General features: G+C 44.7%; 1 protein-coding gene across 1 annotated transcript in view; it reads left to right on the plus strand.

The window, feature by feature from the left end:
• The window catches only part of Stk39 (serine/threonine kinase 39), a 273,478-nt gene that overhangs the window by 45,404 nt on the left and 204,176 nt on the right, over nt 1–23,898 (plus strand). The window contains exon 2 of the mRNA XM_051166094.1: nt 20,035–20,147. Coding sequence (XP_051022051.1) covers nt 20,035–20,147 — 113 coding nt within the window. The remainder of the gene's footprint in view (nt 1–20,034; nt 20,148–23,898) is intronic.

Genomic DNA, 23,898 nt, shown 5'->3' on the forward strand with positions numbered 1-23,898 from the left:
TCATAAAGCCACCAGCCAGTGGACAAGGCCGGTTTTTCCTCATGTAGGTTGTCTCACCAGACACGGTGATCGGGAAGTTCTGCTGATTTTGAAAAACATGGGTCTTCCTCAGAAAGCACAGTGGTCCTGGAGCAGGTGGTCCACATCATGAAGATGGACCAGGAGCCCTAGCTCTCTGGCTCCCCAGTGAAGTGGGGGTTCTCCACCCGTACAGGAGTCCTTGCCTCTTGCTAGTTTTCTGCCTCTCTGAAGCCATCGAGAGTAATTTTTCAAAGCTGTTGCTGCGAGCATAAAAACCCAGTTGCTTGTCCGTACCGTTAAGGATGACCAGAACTTTCTTATGATCAGCCTTCCTGGAACATTATTTCGATTCAGTATTCTAAGAAGCCTTTTGGGAGTCAAAGCAGGAAACCCAGCTAGACAAAAGTCCTTGTTCACCGGTGGGTGGCCTTGTGATTTGGGGGTGAGGAAGGGGCAAGTTGCAGGGAGGTGACATTTGCTTGCAGAGGTCTGAGAGGGCTGTGGGCAAGGTTTCTCTCAGCTCCTGGCCACATTCCTTTCGGACCGCAGTGGACGTGCTTATAGCCCACACACTTGTAAGCCGTTTGTGTATAGTGTGCCTCATCCTTCACCGATTTATGCCTGCAGAGCCAAGGGTCTAAAATAGTTACAGCTCAAGTATTTTGAGAAGTTTCCCTTTACACTTGTGGCTTATTGGCTACAAGACTGGCTTTTCTGAGTGGACCCTTGATGACCAGAGCTTGCTGACTCTGAAATGGATGTTTGTAATTTCCTGACATAAGGACAAAATAAACAGTGCAGCCTTGCCTATAAATATACACCAGTGGTCCTGTGTTCTAGGACTCTGGGCCTGTGTGTGTTCTCAGAGATCTCTTTTCATGGGATGTGTTCCACCCACATCTTTCTGTTAGGCATGGTGTTTCCCTGCCAGTTAAGTCTTGGCTCCTGCAGTGTGGACCATGAGTCAAAAATATTTAAAGAGAAAATCTAGGAAAGAATTTCCATCATTCAGTTAAGAAATTAAAAGTAAACTGCGGAATGCAGTTGGAAAATGTAAACCACAGAAAGGGGCTTTAAATAAAGTTTAACATCTCCTTGAAAACCCTCCTCCCCTAAGATTCTCTTTGAGGTCCCAATTGGTTGAAATTAATGAAATTTAAGCTGTGAATACAAACTTTTGGAGTCTTAGATAAAACGTATCAACTGAAAGGCTGTAGTGTTCTTGGTTGGCCTAGTTCAGTCCTAACATTTAAGATGTCTTTCAAGTAATTCCTAATTCTCTGACTTAATGAGAGACTGTTCTGCCTGATAGTATTAGGCCCCTGAGATCTTTGAATTTTATAACAATAAAGTCAATGTAAACTTGTCCAAAAGTTTAGTTCAAATGGTAGTGAAAAAAAGCATCTGTTTAAATGAATAGACTAAACTCATGCATCCTTTGAGGATGTTAGTTTTACAGTTGAGAGTGTAGGAAGAGGGTGATACAGGCTACACGTGTTCAATCAGTTTATTGGTGCCCGTCTCTCGGGCTGATGGCTGATACAGTCTCTCCTCCACCGACCTTTCCGACTTGGTATCTAGTTTGATACATAGCTTTTGGTTCACATCCTCGTTTATTTTCACTGCTGGGGACTGATCCCAAGGCCTCCCCCGGGCCAGCATCTCCCATTGGCTACAGCCACCTCCTCTGCATATACACATTTTCCATGAAGATGTGAACGCTCATAAGAGAAGCGAAGGTGAATGGAAGCTGGAACGGTTATCTTGTGGGTCAACTCTATAGTGTGGTTCTTGCAGAAGATGGTTGGGGCTGTGATCTTGGTCAGATGATGCTACCTTGGAATTTACTATGACATTTAAATACCCCATAAGCCTAGACATTTCCAAGGCTTGGCTGGCAGTTTGGTTATTTCTAGATTTTTCTTTGAGTTCTTTGCTCCATATAAATCTTACCGTAAGATGTGAAAATCTGCATCATCTTAAAATTAAGACACAGGTTCCTGTTTCCTGTTGCACAGGGTGTCATCACCGAACTCCTTAGCATGGCACTGTTCCTTCAGTGGCTTTGAAATAGGATACAGTTTGCCAAGCAGCAGAACACTGTTCGTCTTTCCAGGACAGAGTCCAGGTCTTCCTGTGGTAACACCAGGTCTGTGGGTAACCACCGCCTCCTCTTCCAGATGTTCTCCAGGAACAGCTGCACTCTCAGGTTCAAGTGAGCAGAGAAGAGCAAGGGGGAGGGAACACGCTGGTGGCCTCTCAGGACTGGGCGAGACTTCACAAGCTGTCTGCTGTTGGCCTCCTTTCAGAGCCGAGAGCAGACACCGAAGGTGTAAATTTCACATCTTCTGAGCGGTAGAACCCCTCACGTTGTCAAGGCATCAAGAGGTGTAGCCCTGGTCCCTGAAACCAGGGCCCCATGCTGTATGTGTTCACTGTTGCCCAGAATCCAGTGTTACGGGAAAGAACCTAGAGCCTCATGGGAAATTAGGGAGCATGTAAGCATGTGATTTGCAGGTGTGCCTCGAGCTGGGAGACCCTGACCGTCATCTCTCTACCAGTGAAATTTGACTGTGTGTTTTATATACAGTTCTGAGTTTATAAATGGCATGTTTGTATATCATAAGCCAACTGAGAACTTTCTCTAAGACACTCAGGGAGACCTGTAGACTTCTGCCGGCAGAGTTTAGCCATCTGGCGAATACAGGCTGTGATGGAGCTACAGCGCTAGAGACAAAGAGGTTCCTTCCCCATGTGTGTTCTCTCCTCCCATTTAAAAAAGAAGTCCATATTTTCTGGTGTTCTCCTGACTTCCTGTTGTGCATTGTGAGTTATGGTAGTCTCCCTGATGAATAAGCTCTAAATGAAACTGACTGACTCGCCTGTACTCACTTGGTTTGGCAAATCATTGACAGATGAATTCTTTTACAAGTGAGTTGGTGAATCACCAAATAAGGCAACTGCACAGAAGCCTTGAAGCTTATTCATTTGGCAGTGTTTGAGCACTTGTGTGCATCGAAGGTAGGTTATCCCCTTTGCAGCATTACGTCATACTGAGATAAAGGAGAATTCAAGGGCCAACGGCAATAGTTTATGACTTGATAACATGTTGGAAACGTTGCACCACAGTGCATGTAATCATAGACACACATTACAGATGTGGAAAGTATGACCTAACTAAATGACACCACTAGCAAAGTACAAACTCATAACTGTGAGTACGCATCCGAGTCTAGTTTGTGTAAGAGAGAGTGTGTGTGTGTGTTTGTGTGTGTGTGTGTGTGTGTGTGTGTGTGTGTGTGTGTGTGTATAAGTATAGGGACATAAAATTCCACCATGATGGGTCTTAGTTAATGGGATTTTAAAAGAAAATGTCGTTTTGCTTAATACAGTTTCATTTTAGTAAAGGAATGAGGGAAAGAAAGAGCCTCCACCCACTAGGTATTTTCTTTTAAGCCTCAGGAAACATTTGATTGAAAAAATACCTGTAAATGCAAAGCACTTCCAATCCATCTTTTGGTTTTCTGAACGTTTCTTAGGAGGAAGGCAGTGCACCTGTTGGGGCACCTGTAAGAAAGATGGGACAGTTCTCTTTGAAGTAACTGTTTTATGTGTGGAAATTAACTCTCCTCTTTGACTCCTCCTAACTCTGTACTTGGGAGATAGTGGTAGCCTGGTCTCCAGACTCCTTCCTATAGCCCGTAGTTTTCTTTATATGTGATATTGGAGGTCGATCAAACAGTATGTGGTGGCCAGTCCTTTAAACCTGTCACCTGGAGCAGGCTGGCCATATCTTGACTGGGCCAGAGTTTGGGGAACAATGGAGAGAAGAGCAGATGTTCGTGTGTCTGAGTTGCACAGGTAGCCCACAGAAGCAGTGGTTATAGGATTTGTTTTAATCCGTGGATGCTTTCTTTCTACACTTAACTTCCAGTCCACTGTGAGCAAGTGCTGTGGCTCTCGTTCCCGATGCATGCCCAGCCCAGCCACTTCCTCCCTCCACTTGGCTGCTTGTACTCGTGCCTTCGCCAACTTGTGCTTGCACATGTGTAGGAACTCCTTAATTCATCTGGCGCCATCAGACTGTGCCGTGGACCACCTCACCTCCACACAGGACCCCAGAGTGACCATCGTAAAAATACAAACCAGATCTTGTAGTTCTCTTCATATGATGTTCCAAAGCATTCTTCTTTGTCTATATGACTCTGCGTGTGTTGTGTCTTACGTACCTGCCTGGCCATCTTTTTCCACTCTTTCTTTTAGTCAGCAAGCTCTATACCATCTGTGTTTCTGCCCCTAGAATTTCCCAAACTCTTGTTTGCCACAGACCAAGGCAGTAGGATGTTGTTCATGCTTCCTGCTCCTTTTGGGATACTCTTATCTGTATATTTTTGCTTTGTGTCTCCTTATTACCTCAAGTTGCCATTTCAAGGTAGCATACCTGAGCATCATAACTGATTTAATGTTAACTGCAGTTTAAAGCCTGTCATCACACTTACTGCAGTCTAAAATTAATCTTGTTCACTTTTTTTTTCCCTTGAAATCCACATCACCTCCCACATTAAAATGTAAACTCTAGGAGGACAGAAAATTTATTCTATGCCCTCTTTCCAGCAGCTCAGACAGTGCTCGGTGCATACTGGGCACCCCCCAAAATTTATCGACTAAATAAACAGACACATATTCTGTGTAGCTTTTGTATGAGATATAAATTAAAGTTCTTTCCAACTCCAAGGTGACAGTTATTCTGTGTGTGGTTAAAGCACTATTGTGATTATTATACACAGTCTGTAGGTGCCATGCCTTTGATCACGTGCCTGCTCCTGCCCTTTGAATGAGGAAGGATTTATTAGAGTTGTTCATTTGTTTATATTGATCCTTCATGCCTTCACTGGGACTGGGTGCGCTGAAGTGCACTGTGTTTTGCCACATAACAAAGTGAGACTAATTACAGCATTTGGATGCCCACTCTGTATCTTGGGCTTTTCTAGGATTTGGGTCCATGCACTATGCTAATAGTTCCCGGTCCTGCATACAGAACTCAGAGCATGGCCAACACTCTGCTGGGGTTGTCTCGCTAATGGTGAATCACAGGGGTGAATCTACTTCTTTTCAAGTAGAATAAATGAAACACAAAGGAAATACAGAAGCTTATCTTTTAAAAGATCGGTTTAACACGTCCTTATCGATCTAAATCAACAAAGCTATTAAACACAGTAATAAATGAGTGACTCCCTGGTCACCGAAACACAGTTCACGCTAGCGCCTCTCAGTAGAACATGGAGGAAGCCTGCTTCCAGCATAGGGGTATGCCACACATTTCAGTTGCTGGATCTCCTGCTCTTAACAATGCAGCTTCCATGTAGAAGGTTGGGGAGGTGGCCCAGCCTACAAACTCCTTGCCATCCAATCATGAGGCCGTGAGTTCAGATCCCCAGAACCCACATAAGCAGCTGGACATGGGTGCTGGAGAGATGGCGCAGTACATAAGGGCACTAGCTGCTGTGCAAAGACCTGAGTTTGGTTCCCAGCACCTATGTGGCGACTCACAAATGTACCACTGCTGCTGATCTCTTCTGCTGCTGCTGTGTTACCAGGCACACACATGGTACACACACATACGTACAGGCGCATTCATTCTCATAAAAATAATAAATAAATCTTTTTTTAAAAGCCATAATCGCTAGGAGGCAAAACCAAGAAGAACCAAGGGTCTCTCTTACCTATCAGTGAGCCCCAGGTTCGGTGACAGACACTATCCCTAAAACAGAGCTGTTCTCTGGGTTTACATGCACGTAAACAGTGCACCCACAACCACATAAACACAAACACACACGTACATACATACGTACATGTCCAGAAAGTAATTTCAATAAACATATTGGTAATGGCATATTTTATAATCCTAAGTAACGTGCACATGTTGAATTTAAGCTGTATTGTTATCATAAAATGTATTTGAGGTATGTGTTACTGAGTGCATAATATGTGCTGAAGAAGTCCTTATCAATCTCAATCAACAAAACTACTACAAATTGTAGTAAATGAATGACTGCCTGGTTACTGAAACACATTTCGTTCTAGCAGTGATCTGGATATTCTATGGGATTTACTGTGGGGCCTTAGCTACTCATTCTGTTTGAAGTCCCATGCTTTCTCGATGAATAAAATAAATGCTGTGATATAGCCCGATGGCCAAGGCAACTTGGAGAAGGATGGTTCCAGAAGGAAAAGAGCCGTCGGGAGTGGGAAGCATGCATGGCAACAAGCACACTAGAGCAGGATGCTGCGGGTTCCTATCTTGGACCACAAGCAGGAAGCAGAGAGAACACACCGGGAACGGTGCATGTCTTTGAAACTTAAGCCTACCCTCTGTGACAGGCTCCCTCCAGCACGGCCACACCCACCAAATCTCCAAGACAGTGCTATCCACCGAGTGAGTGTTCACATGACCACAAAGGACATTTCTCATCCAAACTGTCACAGAAGCCCAAGTTAACTGCTGGAAAAAATTATTGCACTTGGTCTACTGAGACAGGAAGTAGGTTTGTTCTTACCTTTCAGCTAGCTTATTTCTCAAAATGCAACTGAAAATCAAGTACTAAATGTATGTAGGGTAGTGCGGAGTGGGTGTTGAATTGTCAGTTTTATAAAGCTAAATGCTCATGAAATCCTTAAATATGGTTTCTCATAGTGCATAGTGGTTTCTGCATTCTTTTTAAAGTTTATTATTTATACAGTGGTCTACGTGTACATCTGCAGGAGAGAAGAGGGCATCAGATCACATTATAGATGGTTGTGAGCCACTGGGTGGTTGCTGGGAATTGAACTCAGGACCTTCGGAAGAGCAGTCAGTGCTCTTAACCTCTGAGCCATCTCTCCAGCCCCGGTGTCTGCATTCTCAAAAGCAGGAGAAAGCCATGGCTTCCCCTTTGCTACTAAGGCATCCGCCCCCTCCGCAGTGCTAGCCTTTCTGCCATGGCTGGACATACAAGGCAGAAGGTTGGCCAATAAGTCCTTCTCTGGTTTCTTTGCTTTCTTGTAAGGAGGCATGAGTGCCTGCAACCTTTGTACTTATATAAAACTTGTGGCCCATGGACCAACAGTACCCTGTCACTTAGGATGACAGAAAGGCACAGCACACAACAGATCCCCCAGACGAACTTCTGCACACCTTCACAGAAAGGTAGCCAGGTGACTCTTACAACCACCTAACTTTCTGCACACTCTTCACACTTTGGGCCCTGACCCAAGACTGCAGAGAGAAGCAGCCTTCTGGTCTCTCGCGCGAATCTCCCTCTGAGACGATTGTGGGACCCATTAGAATCCATTAGGAAGACACCTGAGGTTGGGACTAGTGGACACAGGGGGATTCCCAGCATGCACCTGAGGTTGGGACTAGTGGACACAGGGATTCCCAGCATGCACCTGAGATTGGGACTAGTGGACACAGGGATTCCCAGCATGCACCTGAGGTTGGGACTAGTGGACACAGGGATTCCCAGCATGCACCTGAGGTTGGGACTAGTGGACACAGGGATTCCCAGCATGCACCTGAGGTTGGGATTAGTGGACACAGGGATTCCCAGCATGCACCTGAGGTTGGGACTAGTGGACCAGGGTTGGGACTAGTGGACCAGCATGCTGCTGCCTCATCTAGGACATATCTATTGTTCTGGGCTCTTCTGTAGGGGTTTCCTCTCCTTTCTTCCTGTTCAGGGTATTCTCCCAGGCCTCCAGTGTTGTCAGGACATTGCTGCCCACTATGGTGTAATTTGTACCTTTGTCCCTTATGGCTCCTATGCTCTACTGTGATCTCAGACCTGATTTCCTGCTCTGTGGTTGGAACTCTGGGGAGAAACCCGAGTTGCCAGGGGATACCAGATAAGCAGCAGTTCAGTTTTGAAGACAGTGAACTCTGATGCTGAGGTAAGGAAGGGTGTAGGCAGCATGAGAGTGAATGGACGTTTCCAAATGGATGTTTCCAAAAAAACAAAAACAAAAACCAAACCAAAAAATAGCTCTACCCTTGAGCTGGGGAAAGCTGTTTTGTTACATGCTACCTCATGCATGTAGTAGCTGGGGACAGTTAGTTACATGCTACCTCATGCATGTAGTAGCTGGGGACAGTTAGTTACCTGAGAATTCGATAAATATCCTGAACAATAAATCTTTTCTCCACAAAATTTTTGTGTAACAATTGTTATATTGTCATAATGTGTGTTTTCAGAGCCATCTACCATTTTAGAATTCACAGAGGGGCCATTAAAAGGAAGGGAACAGGAAGTCGACCTCAGTGGGATCAGAGGTGACTGTAGCAGGGAGTTAGAAAGGCGTTTTTCTCAAGGTGCAGTGCTTTCATCCCCTTTGCTCTCTGCTTCCTTGTCCATATTAGTTAGGACTCTCAGCGCCTGCAGTCAGACCACTTGAAGTAGTGTTGCCTTGGGCAAGTCATCGCTGTAGCTGTGCCTGATTTCCTCAATTAGAAAAGGCAAGCGAAACTCACTAGTTACCTACCTTCCTGCAAGGCCCTCAGTGCTAATTGCCTTCATACAGTGCAAAGCCAATAATGTAAAAATTTGGGTCTGACACGTGTTCAACACTGTCCAGACTGTTGCTGTTACTACGGTTCTCCGAGACACTTGGATGGAAGTTATGGGCACGCTAGTGACCCCTGAAGGAAGGCCTGCAAAGTTGAGTATTGTCCTTAGAGGCTAAAGTTAAGTCCACGCTTAGCCTAAGGGTTCTAATGCAACCAACTGGCAGAAAAGGTCCTCTGCCTGCTCTACATCATCTGCTTCTGAGACCCTGTGTCCCATCCCCAACATCGTGTCCAGACAGAGTGATGGCTTCTTCCTTTTGATATAAAACCAGTATGCATGGAAGTATACTTTGCATTCGCAGTCTTTCCCATGTCCAGATGGCTTAAGGTTGGAACCATGCAGAACTAGAGGTCACTGCCATGCTGTGCAAACTCAAAGTGGGACACTTGTGCCTTTTGGCTGTTGCCGGTGGGTGTATCTGTTTATCTGTATGAATGGTAACGGACATTCTTTTGTGGAATGTTGGCTCCCAGTTGGCTGATCTAATCAGTAGAACAAGTGGGTTTTGCTGGGAGGAGCCACTGCCCCCTCAGAGCAGAAGAGGAAAATTTTCAGTCCTGTCAGATATGCATGAGGACTTAAGTATGACCCTTTGCTAAGTGTAAAAACCAGACTTTTCTCTGTAGAATGTGTGCATCCTGTAGTTCAGGACCCGATAAAATATATCCTGAGATGGGAATGGAGGGTTGTCATGGCCCTCAGCCTGTCACCAGGTTCCTCTGTTGGGGATTTCCTACAGAAGTGTCTCGTGTATACAAATCTGACACATTTTGTGTGTTTCTCGCCTGTGGGATCCATTTTTAAAGTGGGACCTTCCCAGCCTATTTAGACATACCTTGGCTTCTCAGAATCAGCTGGGCCATGACTCTTGACTCCAGAACTGAACAAGATGTTGTGCAAATGGAAAGTGCTTTTAGGCAGGTAGCTTCCAAGGACTCGCACTAGGAGTCCCTGGTGCAGCCCTGCTGCCGAGGCAGAGAGAGCAGGGAACTAGGTAGCTCTTCCTCCAGCGTACAGGTCACACAGCCTGGTGGCACCACCTCTCCTTTGAGTGTGCCCAAAACAGAACACAGTCCAACCTCCCTTGTCCACAATGGACCTCCTGAGGGTACGTGCTTCGCCACCAGTGGAATACTTACAAGGGCCTTCTGTTTTCTACGCAGAGGCTGAAGGACACCATGAGCATGTCAGTACTCAGATGGGGGTGCTGGGGCATCCCCGGGATCCCCGAGGAAGTGCTGGCTCTGCTGGAAGTTCTTCATGAAGGCTTCATCTCAAGTGCTTCTCCTCTTCCTCTATAGTAAAATGGGTTGTTCTTTCCTCAACCCATCCCCCCTCCAAAAAAAATAAGCAACAGCAGCAACAACAACAAAAACCACATATGCCAATAAAGAGCTTTTGTGTTTTATTGCAAGAAGTAGTCTCAACTTTGGAATTAAGATTCTAGAAGACGGTTTTATCTTTGAGGGGCTGGACTTAACCGTGAGTGCTGCCGACTGTTTCTACTCTCTGGTGCTGAGAACTGCACCTAAGCCTTGTGTAGGATCTTGAATGTGCTGCCACTGAGTGTTCAATGCATTTTTAATTGGCAAGTAATCATATTCACAGAGTCTCGTGTGTGTGTGTGTGTGTGTGTGTGTGTGTGTGTGTGTTCCATATATTGTTTAAGAAATAAAAGAATCTGGGAGGAAATATTGGTACCAGTCAACACTGACATGGATGCAGTTCAGTGGCGTCCTAACATGCTTAGCTCTCCGAGTGCTTAACTCCTGCTTAGAACTGACCTGGGTGTCCCTAAAAATAATATTTATCATTGCAAGCCGTTAAAGTGTTACCCGGCTTTCTCAATGACACGTCCCAGCCCATGTGTCTTTTGTAGGTGAGTGAGCATGCCCCCACCTTCCCGCCCATGTGCCGGGTTGGTGTAGTTTGCTTGCATTCTTTCTAGCTTGCTCTCACACCCCAGTTGCCTGCTATCTCACTTAAAATCAGAACCTGGGGCTACTTCTTGTTTTTCTGTGGCATTAATTAGATGGCGTTTGATGAGTTTCATAGGAGGGCCCCCTTTCTTGGTGAGGTGTGTGACCTCTAAATGTTTTGCCAGGTTGACTTGCTCAGGAAGGTCAGAGGTGAAACATAAGGACATTTTGCAGCCTCTGTCTCTCTCCCCATCTCCCCCATTTCCCTCTCCCCCTACTTCTCTCTCTCTCTCTCTCTCTCTCTCTCTCTCTCTCTTTCTCTCTCACTCACTCTCTTCTGATCTTAACCTCTTTCATTATTTTGACAAAGGCAGAAGGGTATATTCCAACCAGCTTAGCTTTGGAATAGACAAGGTCACTCATGTTTGTGGCTGTATTGAAAAATAAGATGGTGTAGTGGTCCCAGCAATCAGGGAGTCAGAGGCAGGTGGATGGAGTCCAGGACAGCCAAACTACCCAGAGTAGCCCTGTCTTAGGGAGAAAAAAAAGAAAGAGGAAAGAAAGAAAAGAAAAATGTGGGTTTGCTATGCTGGACTTCTTGTAGCCTCCTGGTATTGTACATTCATGTCAACAGAGCACCACTAGAATGTGTTTGGTACATTAATGCATATAGCAACTGGTGTGTTATACTTTTCTCCTAGTTGCCCTTTTTGGTGAGTGACTTGAGATGTCACTGTGTGTTCCTGTCACATGGAATGGGGCAGGTGACAGAGGCGTAGTTCAGTGAGGGTTCCTCTCTGTGTGCAAACAGTTCGCCGAAGTGGAGGGCAGTATATAGTAAACCGGTTTGGGTCAGTTCCCAGAAACATGATAATTTTATGTTGAACCATTTGCACTGTGATAATTTTTCCTGGCGTGTATTACTTGTTCATGGTACTGCGTTTTATAAGGATGTGTTTCATGTAAGCGTATAGTGTATTTTGAACATATTCCCTCCTGTAAACTTCGCCCTTCTTTGTCTCTCCCATCCATCTTCCTATTAGGCCTCTTCATTTCCTAGTCAGCTTCGCCTCTACTTTTACGCCGTACATGTACATCATTCTACGTAACATGTAACATGTCATGTCATATATGAGACATATGATTTTGCTTTCATGTCACTTGTATATGACTTTTATCTAGCTATGTAAATGATTCATAAAAATGCTCTTTCTTTGTCTTTCTGACACTAACTTAGTTGCCTTGATCTCGGGGGTCTCCATTTCTGTTGATGCTCTTGGAAAGGATCTGGCTTTTTGTCTGGCTCAGCTCAACGTGTAAGGTGACTTAGTTACATGGCTTCCAGTTTGATCTCATAGCCCAGGTTCCTGCCATCTCTTTTAAACTCAGAACTTGAGGACCCTGTTTTTATTCTGTGCTGTTAACTAGATGGCTTTGGTGGGTTTAGCTCTTGGGAACAGTGCTTCAGTAAACAGTGGTGTGCAAGTAACTCTGTGATAGGCTGACTCAGAGTTCTTGGGCAGATGCCCAGGAGTGGTATAGATGGGTGATATGACAGGTTTATTTCTAGTTCTCTTGAGGACCTTCCATGCTGATGTCCATAGTCTTGGCCTAGTTCATTGTCCCAGCAGGGCTGAGTAAGAGTTCCTTTTTGTCATTTATTGTTTGTTTTCTTTGTTGACTGCCATTCTGGCCAGGGTGAGATGGTCTCTCAGTATAGCAGCTATTTGCATTTCTCTGATACTTAGTGCTGGTTGAACATTTTTTTCACATGCTGATGGGCCAGTTGTACTTCATCTCTTGTGTGTTTCTGTGTTTGTGTGCACATGTATGTTAAGGCCAGAGAAGATCAGATGTCTTCCTCAATTGCTATACCTTAGTTTTCAAGTCAGAGTCTCACAAACCCAGAGTTTATTGGTTTTGCTAGATTTTCCAGCCAGCAGAAACAAGGAATTCTTATTAGAGCTGGGAGTGTAGGTACACAAATGGGCTTTTTTTTTTTTTTTTTACAAAAGTGCCAGGGATTCGAACTCAGATTCGCGTTCTTGCACAGCAGTTACTTTACCAACTGAGCCATCTCCCTGTCCCTGAATTGCAACATCAGCCTGGATGTTGATTGATTTGCTTGCTTTTGTGTTATTTAGATTTTGGAGTGCTTTATAGATTCTAAATATTTATTCTCTCACACTTGTATTTAGCAATGATTTTCACCTCTTCTGTAGGCTGTTTCCTCACTTGATTGTTTCCTTTGCTGTGCAGAAGCGTTTTAATTTTATGAAGTCTGGTTTGTTGCTACTGTTTCCTGAGCAAGTAGAGATCTTTCCAGCAAGCACTGGCCTAGAGCTGCACCTTGAGGTGTTTCCGCTACCAGTTTCGGCCTTTCCGTTCTTAGGTTACAGTCTTTGATCCATTTGAAGTTGGTATTTGTACAGGGTGAGGGATAAGGATCCATGTTCACTTTCTTACATGTGAATATTTTAATTTCCCCAGCACCATCAAACCATTTATGTGATTCCTTTTCATTTAGACAGATTATAGTTTTATATGTATGACCTAATAGATATTTTGAAACTAGGACCTCCAGGTAAGAATGGTACATCTCAGAAACCAAATACTAGCCTGTGAGAGACATGTGGCCTGTGGAAAGCTCCTGCTTGACTGAATGCTTTTATATTAAAAGCAATGACATCAAACTAATCACCAACATAACGGTTTGGGAGATCTCACTCAAACCTGGCTTTATAACCCTTCTGCAAGTCTAGACAATCTTTCCAGGCTAAGTCGCTGTACTTCTCCCTGTAAAGCTCACGTGTATCCATCCATTCACCAGAGTCTCCCCTGGTCAGTCTCTGGCCCTCATGTGACTGGCTGGATATAAATAGAACAGAGTAATCTGGGGAAAGAGGGCTGGAGGGAAGCTCGTGAGCCAGGGCCACTTGTTTTGTGTACCATACACCACATGCCAACACTTGTGTGAAGAAAACCTGATATGGCTCTGCACTGGACTCGCTGGCACAGTGAGGATCTGCCTGGCGGACATAAAGAGTCCTTCTGTGTGCTAGCAAAGGTCCCAGCCCTCACTCACGAAGGTTTTGGCTTGGTGTTCCTCTAGTAAGTAGGATGTGATGATAAGAGTCCTTTCCAGTGGCCCTCATGACTGCCAGAGGTTAGTGTGGTGCCCAGCCCCAGTCTCAGAATTTAGGGGAAGTTGTTACAGGGCAGTCAACTACTTCCTGACTTTAATGTAAATAAATCTTGTTGTGGACTCCCTTGTGCACGTACGCTCTCTCTCTCTCTCTCTCTCTCTGTGTGTGTGTGTGTGTGTGTGTGTGTGTACGTACTAGATGTTACTACATATTACAGGGAAAAATACTGCATATTTGAACAATACTCCTTTAGCACAAGAACTGAATAAACTATGGCCCTTCAATGTAATGGAATGTTACACAGTATTAAAATGACAAGTTGACAGAATGCCATCTGACCTGGAATGCGAGCTAAAATTTAATTAGGGCTTATTGTATGCTGGACACCATTCCAAGGGTTTCCCATGTATTAATTTACTAGATCCTGACAACCATCTTTTTTTTTTTTTTTTTTTTTTTTTAAAGCTGGGTATGATTATTGCCATCTAACAGATAAAAAGCTGAGGCATAAAGAAATTAAATATCCATCCACGGATAAACAGGTAATATGTTGCAGCCCTAGGGTGTGAACCCTTGCAACCTATGGTCAAAGACGGTGGAAAATTGTGTCTCAGGATAGATGCTAAAGTCGGTCACATCAGCTGCCGCTGAGTTGTCTGAGTGGTCTTTTACATTTTAGGCTCTCCTGTTTATCCCGTTGCTTCAACTTTAAGAAGCATTAGCCCTTCTGCTTCCAACTTTAGTACCCTTTTTCCTTCCCTTCCAGCCAACAGAACCTTCTGGTGCTAAGCAGAATGAAACTGAACCCCAAGCAAAAGAGCTTTGGCCTGAACCCCTTAGGTGGCATTCACAAATAGCCTGTAGGTAAAGTTGGCCTTCTTCATGGTTTGCAGGGAGCAGTGAGTCCCTGCAAGAGCACCTTATATTTACTGAGCTGCTGAGTTTTCTTTTTTTTTTAAAGGGATGTTATGCTATCGAGTCATACAAGTAGATTTTATTTGTCTGTTAAGGCAGTTGGAGTTTAGCCATTAGACCCGAGGTCACAGAGAGAATCCATACCTTTGATCAGTAGAATCTTGTGATGGTCGGAATGAGAAAGGCCGCATAGGCTCACACGTTTGAATGCTTGGTCCCCAATTAGTGGAACTGCTTAGGAAGGATTGGGAGGTGTGGCTTTGGAGTAGGCATGGCCTTGCTGGAGAAGGTGTGTTACTGGGGTGGGCTTTGTGGTTTCAAACATGTATGCCAGCCCAAGTGTCTCTCTGTGATCAGGATGTAAAGCTCTCAGCTACTTCTCCCTGCCATGGTTATCGGTTTCCTGCCATGGTGGTCATGGATTAATCCTTCACAATTGTGAGCAGCCCCCGTCCTCCGCGGCCCCAAATATAGGCTTTCTTTTTTAAGAGTTGCCTTGGTCATGTGTCTCTTCACAGGAGTAGAGCAGTGACTAGGACACTCATCTGACCTCACTTTGAAAGATCTTGTTTTCCTTAGCCGTGGAAATGCCAGTGATTTACCAAAGGCCCGTCAGGTAATTCTCCCCTCTGGTTATTTGACTTAATTCAGTAAGAACCTGTAATTACCATGGCATTCAGGTGTCAGCGGAAGAGGGGCTTAGAATAGATGTGGATTGGCTTTGTGTCAGTGTTCTGGGGCTGCTATAACAAAACATCATAGGCCAAGTGGCCTGATCAGCAGACTAAAATTTCCTTCTGTGATTCAGGAGGAGAGGCAGTTGCAGCTCAAGGTGAAGCCAACCTGATTTCTGTGAGTCTGTCTTCCTAGTCTGCACGCCCAGTTCCTTTTCTCTGTCCGGAGAGAGAGAGAGAAAGTGAGTTCTTCCTTGTCAATTACAGCGACACTAATTGTCGCCCCTGATGAACCTTTGATTTCTGTACCCCCAAGAAGCCCATTCTCCAAATTCACTGCGGATTGGAGCTTTTACCATATGTATTTTTAGTCTGTAACCACCGTAGCTACCTAGTCCTGACTTTATTTTGCAGAGGCCATGCTCTTGTAGAAGGGTTTATCCCTCTTGTATCGGGAGCAGTTACTTTTTGGACTTCAGCCTGACACACGGTAGGGCTTCAGTTACTACTCAGTTTTGCTGATGAATTAATATCAGTGAGGATCTTCAGTTGTCTTTTCATGCCTGAACTTTTCTTGTGGCTGTAAAGCCTTCTCTTTGAAATTGTGTAGCCAAGAAGTGGCATTTCAAGGGGTTGTCACTGCATTAGGCTCTGTGAACACTGGCTTATGTTATGGATGTACCTCTGAGGTGTGTGCTGAGGGCTGAGTGGGGAGGAGAGTAGCGGAAGTTACAGGATACCCACACTAAGATCGCTGCTAGGGCTAAAGATGGAATTTATATCTCAGTCTCTGATTTTCACAACAGAAAAGGAAAGCATGATGCTATGTGTCTTTTCATTCTCCTAACTTATTTAGGAAGGAGACATTTTTATACTGGCACTACACACAAGGAGGAGTTTGCTGCACGGGTTATAGGATTAAGAACTTTGACCATATTGTTGAGGCATTGCTGGTAACGCTGTTATGATCATTTCTTTCTTTCTTTCTTTCTTTCTTTCTTTCTTTCTTTCTTTCTTTCTTTCTTTCTAAATAAAAGATACACTGGCGTCTGCTAGTTTCTTACAGTCTTATTGAAACCCAAAGTTATGACACTAAATTACATATCCAGGAAGTATTTCTTTGGGTAGCTCAAAGTGTAAAATGCAGCTATGCAGTTTTCTGGTGATTAACCTCAATTCAAACAACAGTACAAATGAGGAAATGGGAGTACATGCCCATCCAAAGACAGACCTAAACCTTAGTAATGAATTCAAGGAAACTGCCTCTGGCTTCAATGGCTGTAATTTCTATCTAAAACTCAGAAGCTTTCCTTTGCCTGGAATGACCAAGAAACGAATTTAGAGATTGACTTAAAACAGCCTGAAACAATGGGAATACATAAGTCCCCTCGTTGGGGCCATGGACCATCACCCCATAGAAGGTTTTAATTCACTTTGGATGGCAGTCTCCAGTGCAAAGAGAAGTGGCTGGGCCTCCCTAGTCCCAAGGATGATGGTCCTTAGCAACATACCATTACATGCTAGTGAGCTTATCTCAACAGTAAGGAAAGGCCCCCTTAGCCTTTCTCTTGCTCCTGTTTACTTCCCATTGCCTGCTCCTGTCTATTTCCTGGATAGCTAAGCCTGCATTTTCAGGCCTCCTTTTAATCTGTTCATCAAAGTACGTAAAGATCCTTAAAGCAAAACTCTCTTCTCCTTAGTTCTAAATGGCCCTTTGAGAAAATATTAGGTCACCTCTTCCTTTCTCATCAACACATGGGTTTCCTTCGGGCCCCAGGACACTCTCCTCTCTACAGCAGGCTGCTGAGGCTTGGTCAGGACTCACAGCAGAGCATGCTTTGGACCAACCAATGCTGCACAAAGCCGTTCTTACCCCTCTTGGCAAGTTACATTTTAAGCTTCCCTTCAGAAGGAAAGCCTCCACCCACCTAAGAACCGAATTCATGACCCACTGGTGTGGGTCCTGGCTGGCAATCTGGAACAAAACAGACAGACAGACGCTAACCAGCATGCCATGTCCTGGACTCCTAGCCCATGCTTTTCAGTTATTGCAGGAGGTGAAAACAGTCCCTTATCAGCTCCTCTCTGCAAGGGGGTAGACTTGGTCTTCAGGATGCCCTCTCCCTTCATCTTGCCTCTTGATGCCTTTTGTTGTTCAAGGCTGTCTCTGGATTCAGACCGGAAGTTCCTAGTGTTAAGTGGACGACTATATATCTCCTTTCTTGCTATGGCAGTGGGCTTCATATTTACCTTCTAGAGATAGAAGCCATCACTGTTTAGTGGACCGTAGTCTAACCAGCGAGACTCTCATTGTGAAGCAGGGATCTTTGCACTTCTCCTGCTTTGGAGAATTCTTATTTGTGACCACAACCGTGAATGCGTTACTGAGAGTCTGAGGCTGCAAGTCGGGAGGGAGCCTGATGCAAACAACGCACCTGTTCAGTCCTTTCTGGGAGCTGGCTGCAGGCCTTTGCTTCTTCAGCTGCTCTCATTTGAAAATACCCGAGACTCTGTATTAAGGGCAGAAGAGAGGGACGGGCACATGGATAAGTAGAGTGATATGACACACTGCCAGCAGTGGGTTAAAATATGTGTTGATTTCTCTGCTGTGTCCCTGGCTGCTGCGGAGCAGCTACTTAACACCTCCTCTGTGGCTCTCTTCCCTCACAGTCTCTTGTTCTGGGGGTTGGGGAATACATTTTGCTATCAGCAGGACTTTCTGTAGTGTTTGACCTGATATCCGGAATGCTTAGGGCCGGTGAGGCCAACCTGGTGGGCCTGAGGCTCTTGGAGGGCCCTGTCCTACACCGGCACTGTTTCTGCAAGCCCCAAAGGGAGACTTGCTTGCCCATTTTCTCCAAGGTGGTTCTCTTTAGTTGAGCCATTTAGCATTGAAGAAATACTTTCCTGGCAAAGCCGAAGCAAGTGAGGAAGGGCAGGCCATGCTCTGGCTTGTGGGAAGCAGGCATACAGAACAGATGTGGGCGTCTGGCACACTGACTCAGATCCCAGCCCAGGTACTCACTTATTAGCTACGTGACCTTGGGCAACTTTGCCAGGTTCCCATTTTCTCATGTATAAAATGAGGCTGATAATAAAAATTTATAAGCTTTAACGGGAATTTTATGGCTATATTACTACTGTGCTGTGGGTGGTCAGCACATGGGGTTCACACAGGTTGGACTTCTGTGTGTTGAAGCCTTGAAGGTGGAGGACTGATTGAGAGCGTTAGGCCGATCTTCCAGGTTCCCTAGGTCGGCAGGCCCCAGCTGATGTGTGTGTGTGTGTGTGTGTGTGTGTGTCTATGTGTGTGTGTGTGTGTGTGTGTGTGTGTGTGTGTGTGTAAAGGTTCCTAGGTCCGCAGGCCCCAGCTGATGGGTGTGTGTGTGTGTGTGTGTGTGTGTGTGTGTGTGTGTGTGTGTAAAGGTTCCTAGGTCCGCAGGCCCCAGCTGATGAGGGGGGGTGTGCACACCACCTTTCCTAAATTAGCACTTCTAGGTGAAGGTTAAGAAGTCACATCTGTCCCCTTTTGTACAGTTCCACCTTTAGGCTGTGTTTCCTTTTAAGCGTATCTAGGGGTGGGAGAGGATTTATGGGATTGGAATGCTGTTGTTTGGAGTTATCTGCAGAATTAAGATGCCTTGCTCTGGGGGGTCTTTTGCCTAGCGGGATATAAATCTGATTAGAAGCTCTCGCGGCCATGCCACAAATCATCCCCACTCTACATTGCGTTCTTATAAAACGAGGGTAACAGCATGGCTCCGTTTTTTAGGGACTGAAGTGCATTAGCTAATGACCAAGAGACCCTAAGAATATAAAGTCTCCGCGAATGCCTAGAGCTTTTGTTATTACACATTCTTTTACTTGGCGTCCTTAAGAGCTTGTTTCAAACAAGAGAATCCTAGGGCGGTTTTCTGCTTTTCAAATTGTAGAGCGAGAGCTGCGTCCTCAGGGGTGTTCAGGATGTTAAGTCTCAGGATCTCATGGAAGTCTGGAAGGAGGCCAGGCAGGACTGACTGGCTTGGGCTGCACTGAAGTGGAGGAAGAGCCCGAGATACAAATGCAGTTGAAGTTAAGTCTGGACAGAGGGGTCACGATCACCCCAAGCACAGTAGTACTCACATTGCTTCTCCATACGCCCTCAGAGAAACATCTAGAAACATCCAAAGTTCCCCCCTTTCTCCTCTAGATAGTCATTTTAGGACTTAAGGGACTCTTTGAATATGTCACTGGTAACATTTTGAATACCTTCAGTCAAAGACTTAAAATACGGATATTTAAGAATGGGCGTGGTATCCCCTTCATGGGGAGGCCTGGTGGCACTCAGAGGAAGGATAGCAGGCTACCAAGAAGAGACTTGATACCCTATGAGCATATACAGGGGGAGGAGGCCCCCCTCAGTCACAGTCATAGAGGAAGGGAGTAGGGGGAAAGCGGGAGAGAGGGAGGAATGGGAGGATACAAGGGATGGGATAACAATTGAGATGTAATATGAATGGATTAATAAAAAAAGTATATTAAAAAAAGAATGGGCGTGATGATGTACACCTTTAATCCCAGCACTTGGGAGGCAGAGTCAGGCTGATTTCTGTGAGTTTGAAGCCACCCTGGTCTACAAAAGGAGTCCATGATAACCAAGGCTACACAGAGAAACCCTGTCTCAAAAAACCAAAAAATAGAAAGAAAGAAAGAGGTGGGTAAGAGCAGTTGAGCGGTTGAGCAGCACCTCACAGCTGATGTTTTTCTCTTGTTTCAGGCAGTGGAGCGACTGCTGTGGTTCAGGCAGCCCTGTGCAAACCCAGGCAAGAACGCGTAGCCATAAAGCGGATCAACCTGGAAAAATGCCAGACGAGTATGGACGAACTACTAGTGAGTATAAGGGAAGGGGGATGCACAAAGTGTTGGTGGGTAGTGTTTCTTGGGAGTCAGCCACGCCCCTTTCTCCTTCCCTTAGTATTCTGTACCTCAGGATTAAATAGCTCTACCTATTTAATATGCAGTATTCAGGCTGCACAGCCTCCACAGGGAGTGTCTCAGTGTGACACTCCAAAGGAGTAATTTCCTTGCTGGGATCTGAGGTCATGTGACTTCTGACCCCTGGCTTCTTCTGGCCCTTGTCTATGAATTCATGACACGGCCATGGATTCTTCCAAAGGTATAAGTTACAAGACTATATACATTTAGGGTTTGTTTGTAATGTACAATAGGCTGCATTTGGCTGTTGACACAAGTTTGTTACTCTTACATAGTTATCTTGTATTTCTCATTTGAAATGAAGCACTTACATAAACAATGGAGTTTGTTTATAAATCTGGCTGTAGCAGCAGCGTTGGTTGGTTGGTTGGTTGGTTGAAGGAACATTTGCTTTGGGTTTAACTGACTCATTATTAAATGAATAGCTTAGCAAATGGTTATTAGCTACCTAGCAAACTGTGAAGGGTTTTAGAGTTTAATCTCATAAATGTAGTTGTCATTGTGCCTGCCAGTTTTTTTTTTTTTTTTAAACCTTTTGGCCATTTATTTCAAAGATAAAAGAAAACTACACTGGAGGAGTTAACTGATTGGTTAGCCCAACGCTAATCCCAGCACAAATATTAGTCCAGTAGCACCGTACGAGCTACAAAGCATAACGACAGTTGGCTCCACATAACGAATCCTTTTGTTTTATCCTACGTGGGGAATGGAATGCCAGCAACAAGAGCTTTTTGTTTCTACTCAGAATATAGCTTTTATTTCAGGCTTAATTACAGTACACTATAGTATAAATTAAGTTCAAGGATAAAGCTGTACTTTTCCAGATCCGTTGGGCCTTACATTTGAAATGAGGTTACACAATGCGCAGATCTCGCCGGGACTGAAGCAGCGGTTTGCCAGCCAATGCCTAGATTAGAGCAAGGGCTTCTGCAATTAAATGTTAATTAAAAAAAATCATTCATTTATGGTTTTTTCCCCCCCTCTCAAAATTTCAGCTGTCCATTGCTTGCACGAGCATTGCTAACTGCATAGGACTTATCTGTTGCTGACCGTGTAGTGAGTAGTACAGTTGTGTCTTTGTCATTTACCTCAGTCCTCAGTCCTCAAGGTCACCTTCCCTGAATGGAAAAAGCACTGACTCAACTGTGGGGAGCGTTGGGTCCTCCTTCAGCTACTAATTTGTTTTTTAACTTCAGTGGCATTGCCTGGTAGCTTTGGGTCACTTTAAGAGAGAGCCGAAGGGGAGGATTCTTGAGGTCTTTTGGCAGTCTTCAAATTCTGTGGCTGGGCATTGCGGGTGCATAGCTTTTTTTTTTTTTTTTTTTTTTTTTTTTTTTTTTTTTTTTTTTTTTGATTTAATTTAATTTTATTCCTAATGTGGATCGTATGTTAACATTTATGCCTTGTGTGAAATGTCCGTTAAGAGCTTGCCCATGATGACATTCCACTGTGGTGCTCTTCTGTTGGAGCCCCAGCCACCTTTTGCCTACCAGCCGAATATTGACTGAGTGTGTACAGCTTAGAGCGCCCTTGCGCTGGCCTTCTTGGAAGCAGCTTTCCAGATGCGCTGATGCGGTGGCCTGGTCTGTGTTAAGCTCTTAGTTGTCCAGGGCCCATTGGTAGCTTTTTAATCACAGTTGGCAAACAGGCATGATGGCCCAGTTAGGGCAGAGACATCCTCACCCCTTTTAGTGCCTGGTTATATTTAGAGGTGATGGAAGGAATGGCTCTGGTGCTTCAGGAGATTGTTTCAAAGAAAAATAACTAACAATTCAGAGTCTAGCCTGCCGAAGGTCGCCAGGCCTTTGTGGTGCGGATGACTGACAGGGTGGCTTTGTGTGGAGTCCAGTTGCTGCGCCCTTTCAACCTCTTGTCCTGCTGTTGCTTGCACTTTTATTATTCCTATGTTTTCAGATGTTGGCAGTGTTTGGACATCCGGTATCCTAATAATCCTTTAAGTGTGTGTGTGTGTGTGTGTGTGTGTGTGTGTGTGTGTGTGTGTGTTATCTCCAAGTTGGTGCACAGCATCGTCTCACAGAGGGTGGCCCGTGTTAACTGGAAACCATTGTTCTTAGAAGAAACAATGGCCACTGGGGTCTTTATCTTGTGGGAGCATTATGTCATAGAAATCACAATTATCAACTATTTACCAGCTCTTGGAACAGCTGCCTCCCCCAAGGGATCTCTTACCCCCTGACCCTTACCCCCTGCTCCGTTCCCAATCCTCAGTTCCCTCCCTGGGTTTATGGTCCTTGTTCCATGATATGGGGACTCTACATGCAGAGCCAGGTGTGATGATGACACACAGCAGTTCTGGACTGTTGGCCGCACGTACTCACAATACCTTTCCTGTGGTCATGGCCTTGAGTCCAGGTTTCGTTGAAGAAGACGACAAGTTGTTAAAACTGTTAATCTCCGTGCCAGCTTGTTGAAGAATAAATGGAGGAAAACAAATGTCGGATGAACTCGTTGTTACTGAATAATTACTGATTTAAACTTACCTGATGAAGTGAGTTCTGCTGTCTTTCTTCAAGGTTGACCTGGAGGAAGATATAAAAATTTATTTATCTGTTGATTTGATAGATACTTAACCATCATTTCTATAGCATGCTTAGTCTATTAGAGGGTTAAGTTGCAGGTGTGTGTATTGAGTTTCAAGGCTGGTTGTTCATGCAAAACCTTGTTTGATGTACTTTAACAGTAATTAGAAAAGAGGCTCCGAAGTGAATGGTTTCACTCAAATATTGACTGACATTTAAGTATGTTAAACTCCTGCTCTTTCAGTATTCTTTTGCATTTTTCTTGTCTGTTTGGGAGTTTTCCAGTCAGGAAGAAATGACTGTGGCGGGTAAGGTAGATTGCTGGTCTCCTGTCTTTCTATCTTCAGCGTGTGCTCTGATCATTTCTAGGATTTGTTCATCCCACACTTAGTGTCAGCCCACATTCATCCACCTGACGGTGGCATTGGCATAAATGGAAATTTAAAGTAGCTTATCACCTCTGGAAGATAATTTTTAGTTGCTAAGCAGGGCTTGCTAACTTTACATTTCCCAGGTGCTTTAGATGCTAGAGGGTTCCTGTCCCTTGAGGAACCCTGGACTAGCAAATGGGTGTCTTCATTTTGGAAGAGGCTGGTGAGATTTTTTGAGCAGCGGTTGTCTATCTTTTCCCTCTGCTGGTTGGGATCTGCTCTCCATGGGAGTTTAAGACTTGCTGAATGACCCCTTGTCATGCAGACTGGTGAGCTCCTTTTGGAGAGAATGTTGAGCCTCTGGAAAGTTCTTGCTGCCCTGGCTTTTCAGTCAACTTCGAAGGTAGGAACGCTATCCCAAGGCACTTAGAAAAAAAAAAAAGCATCTGTCTTTTCATCAGACGATAAACTAAATTCCATAAACACACCATTCATTTACCTTGTAGCTCAACTTTTTTCCAGGATGTTGTCATTTATTTTATCCAGAGACTACTGAGTATTTTGACTCATCAGCTAATCTGGCCACTTTTTTTTTTGACAAGATCTCATCATACAGTCATTATTTCCCTTAAACTTTAAACTTTATTTCTCCTGCCTCAGCCTCCCACGTGCTGGGATTACAGATGTATGGCACCATGCCCAGCATCTCCTTGAGTCCTAGGCTTTAACATAATG

This window comes from Acomys russatus, chromosome 24, assembly GCF_903995435.1.
Source record: "Acomys russatus chromosome 24, mAcoRus1.1, whole genome shotgun sequence".
NCBI lineage: Eukaryota > Metazoa > Chordata > Mammalia > Rodentia > Muridae > Acomys > Acomys russatus.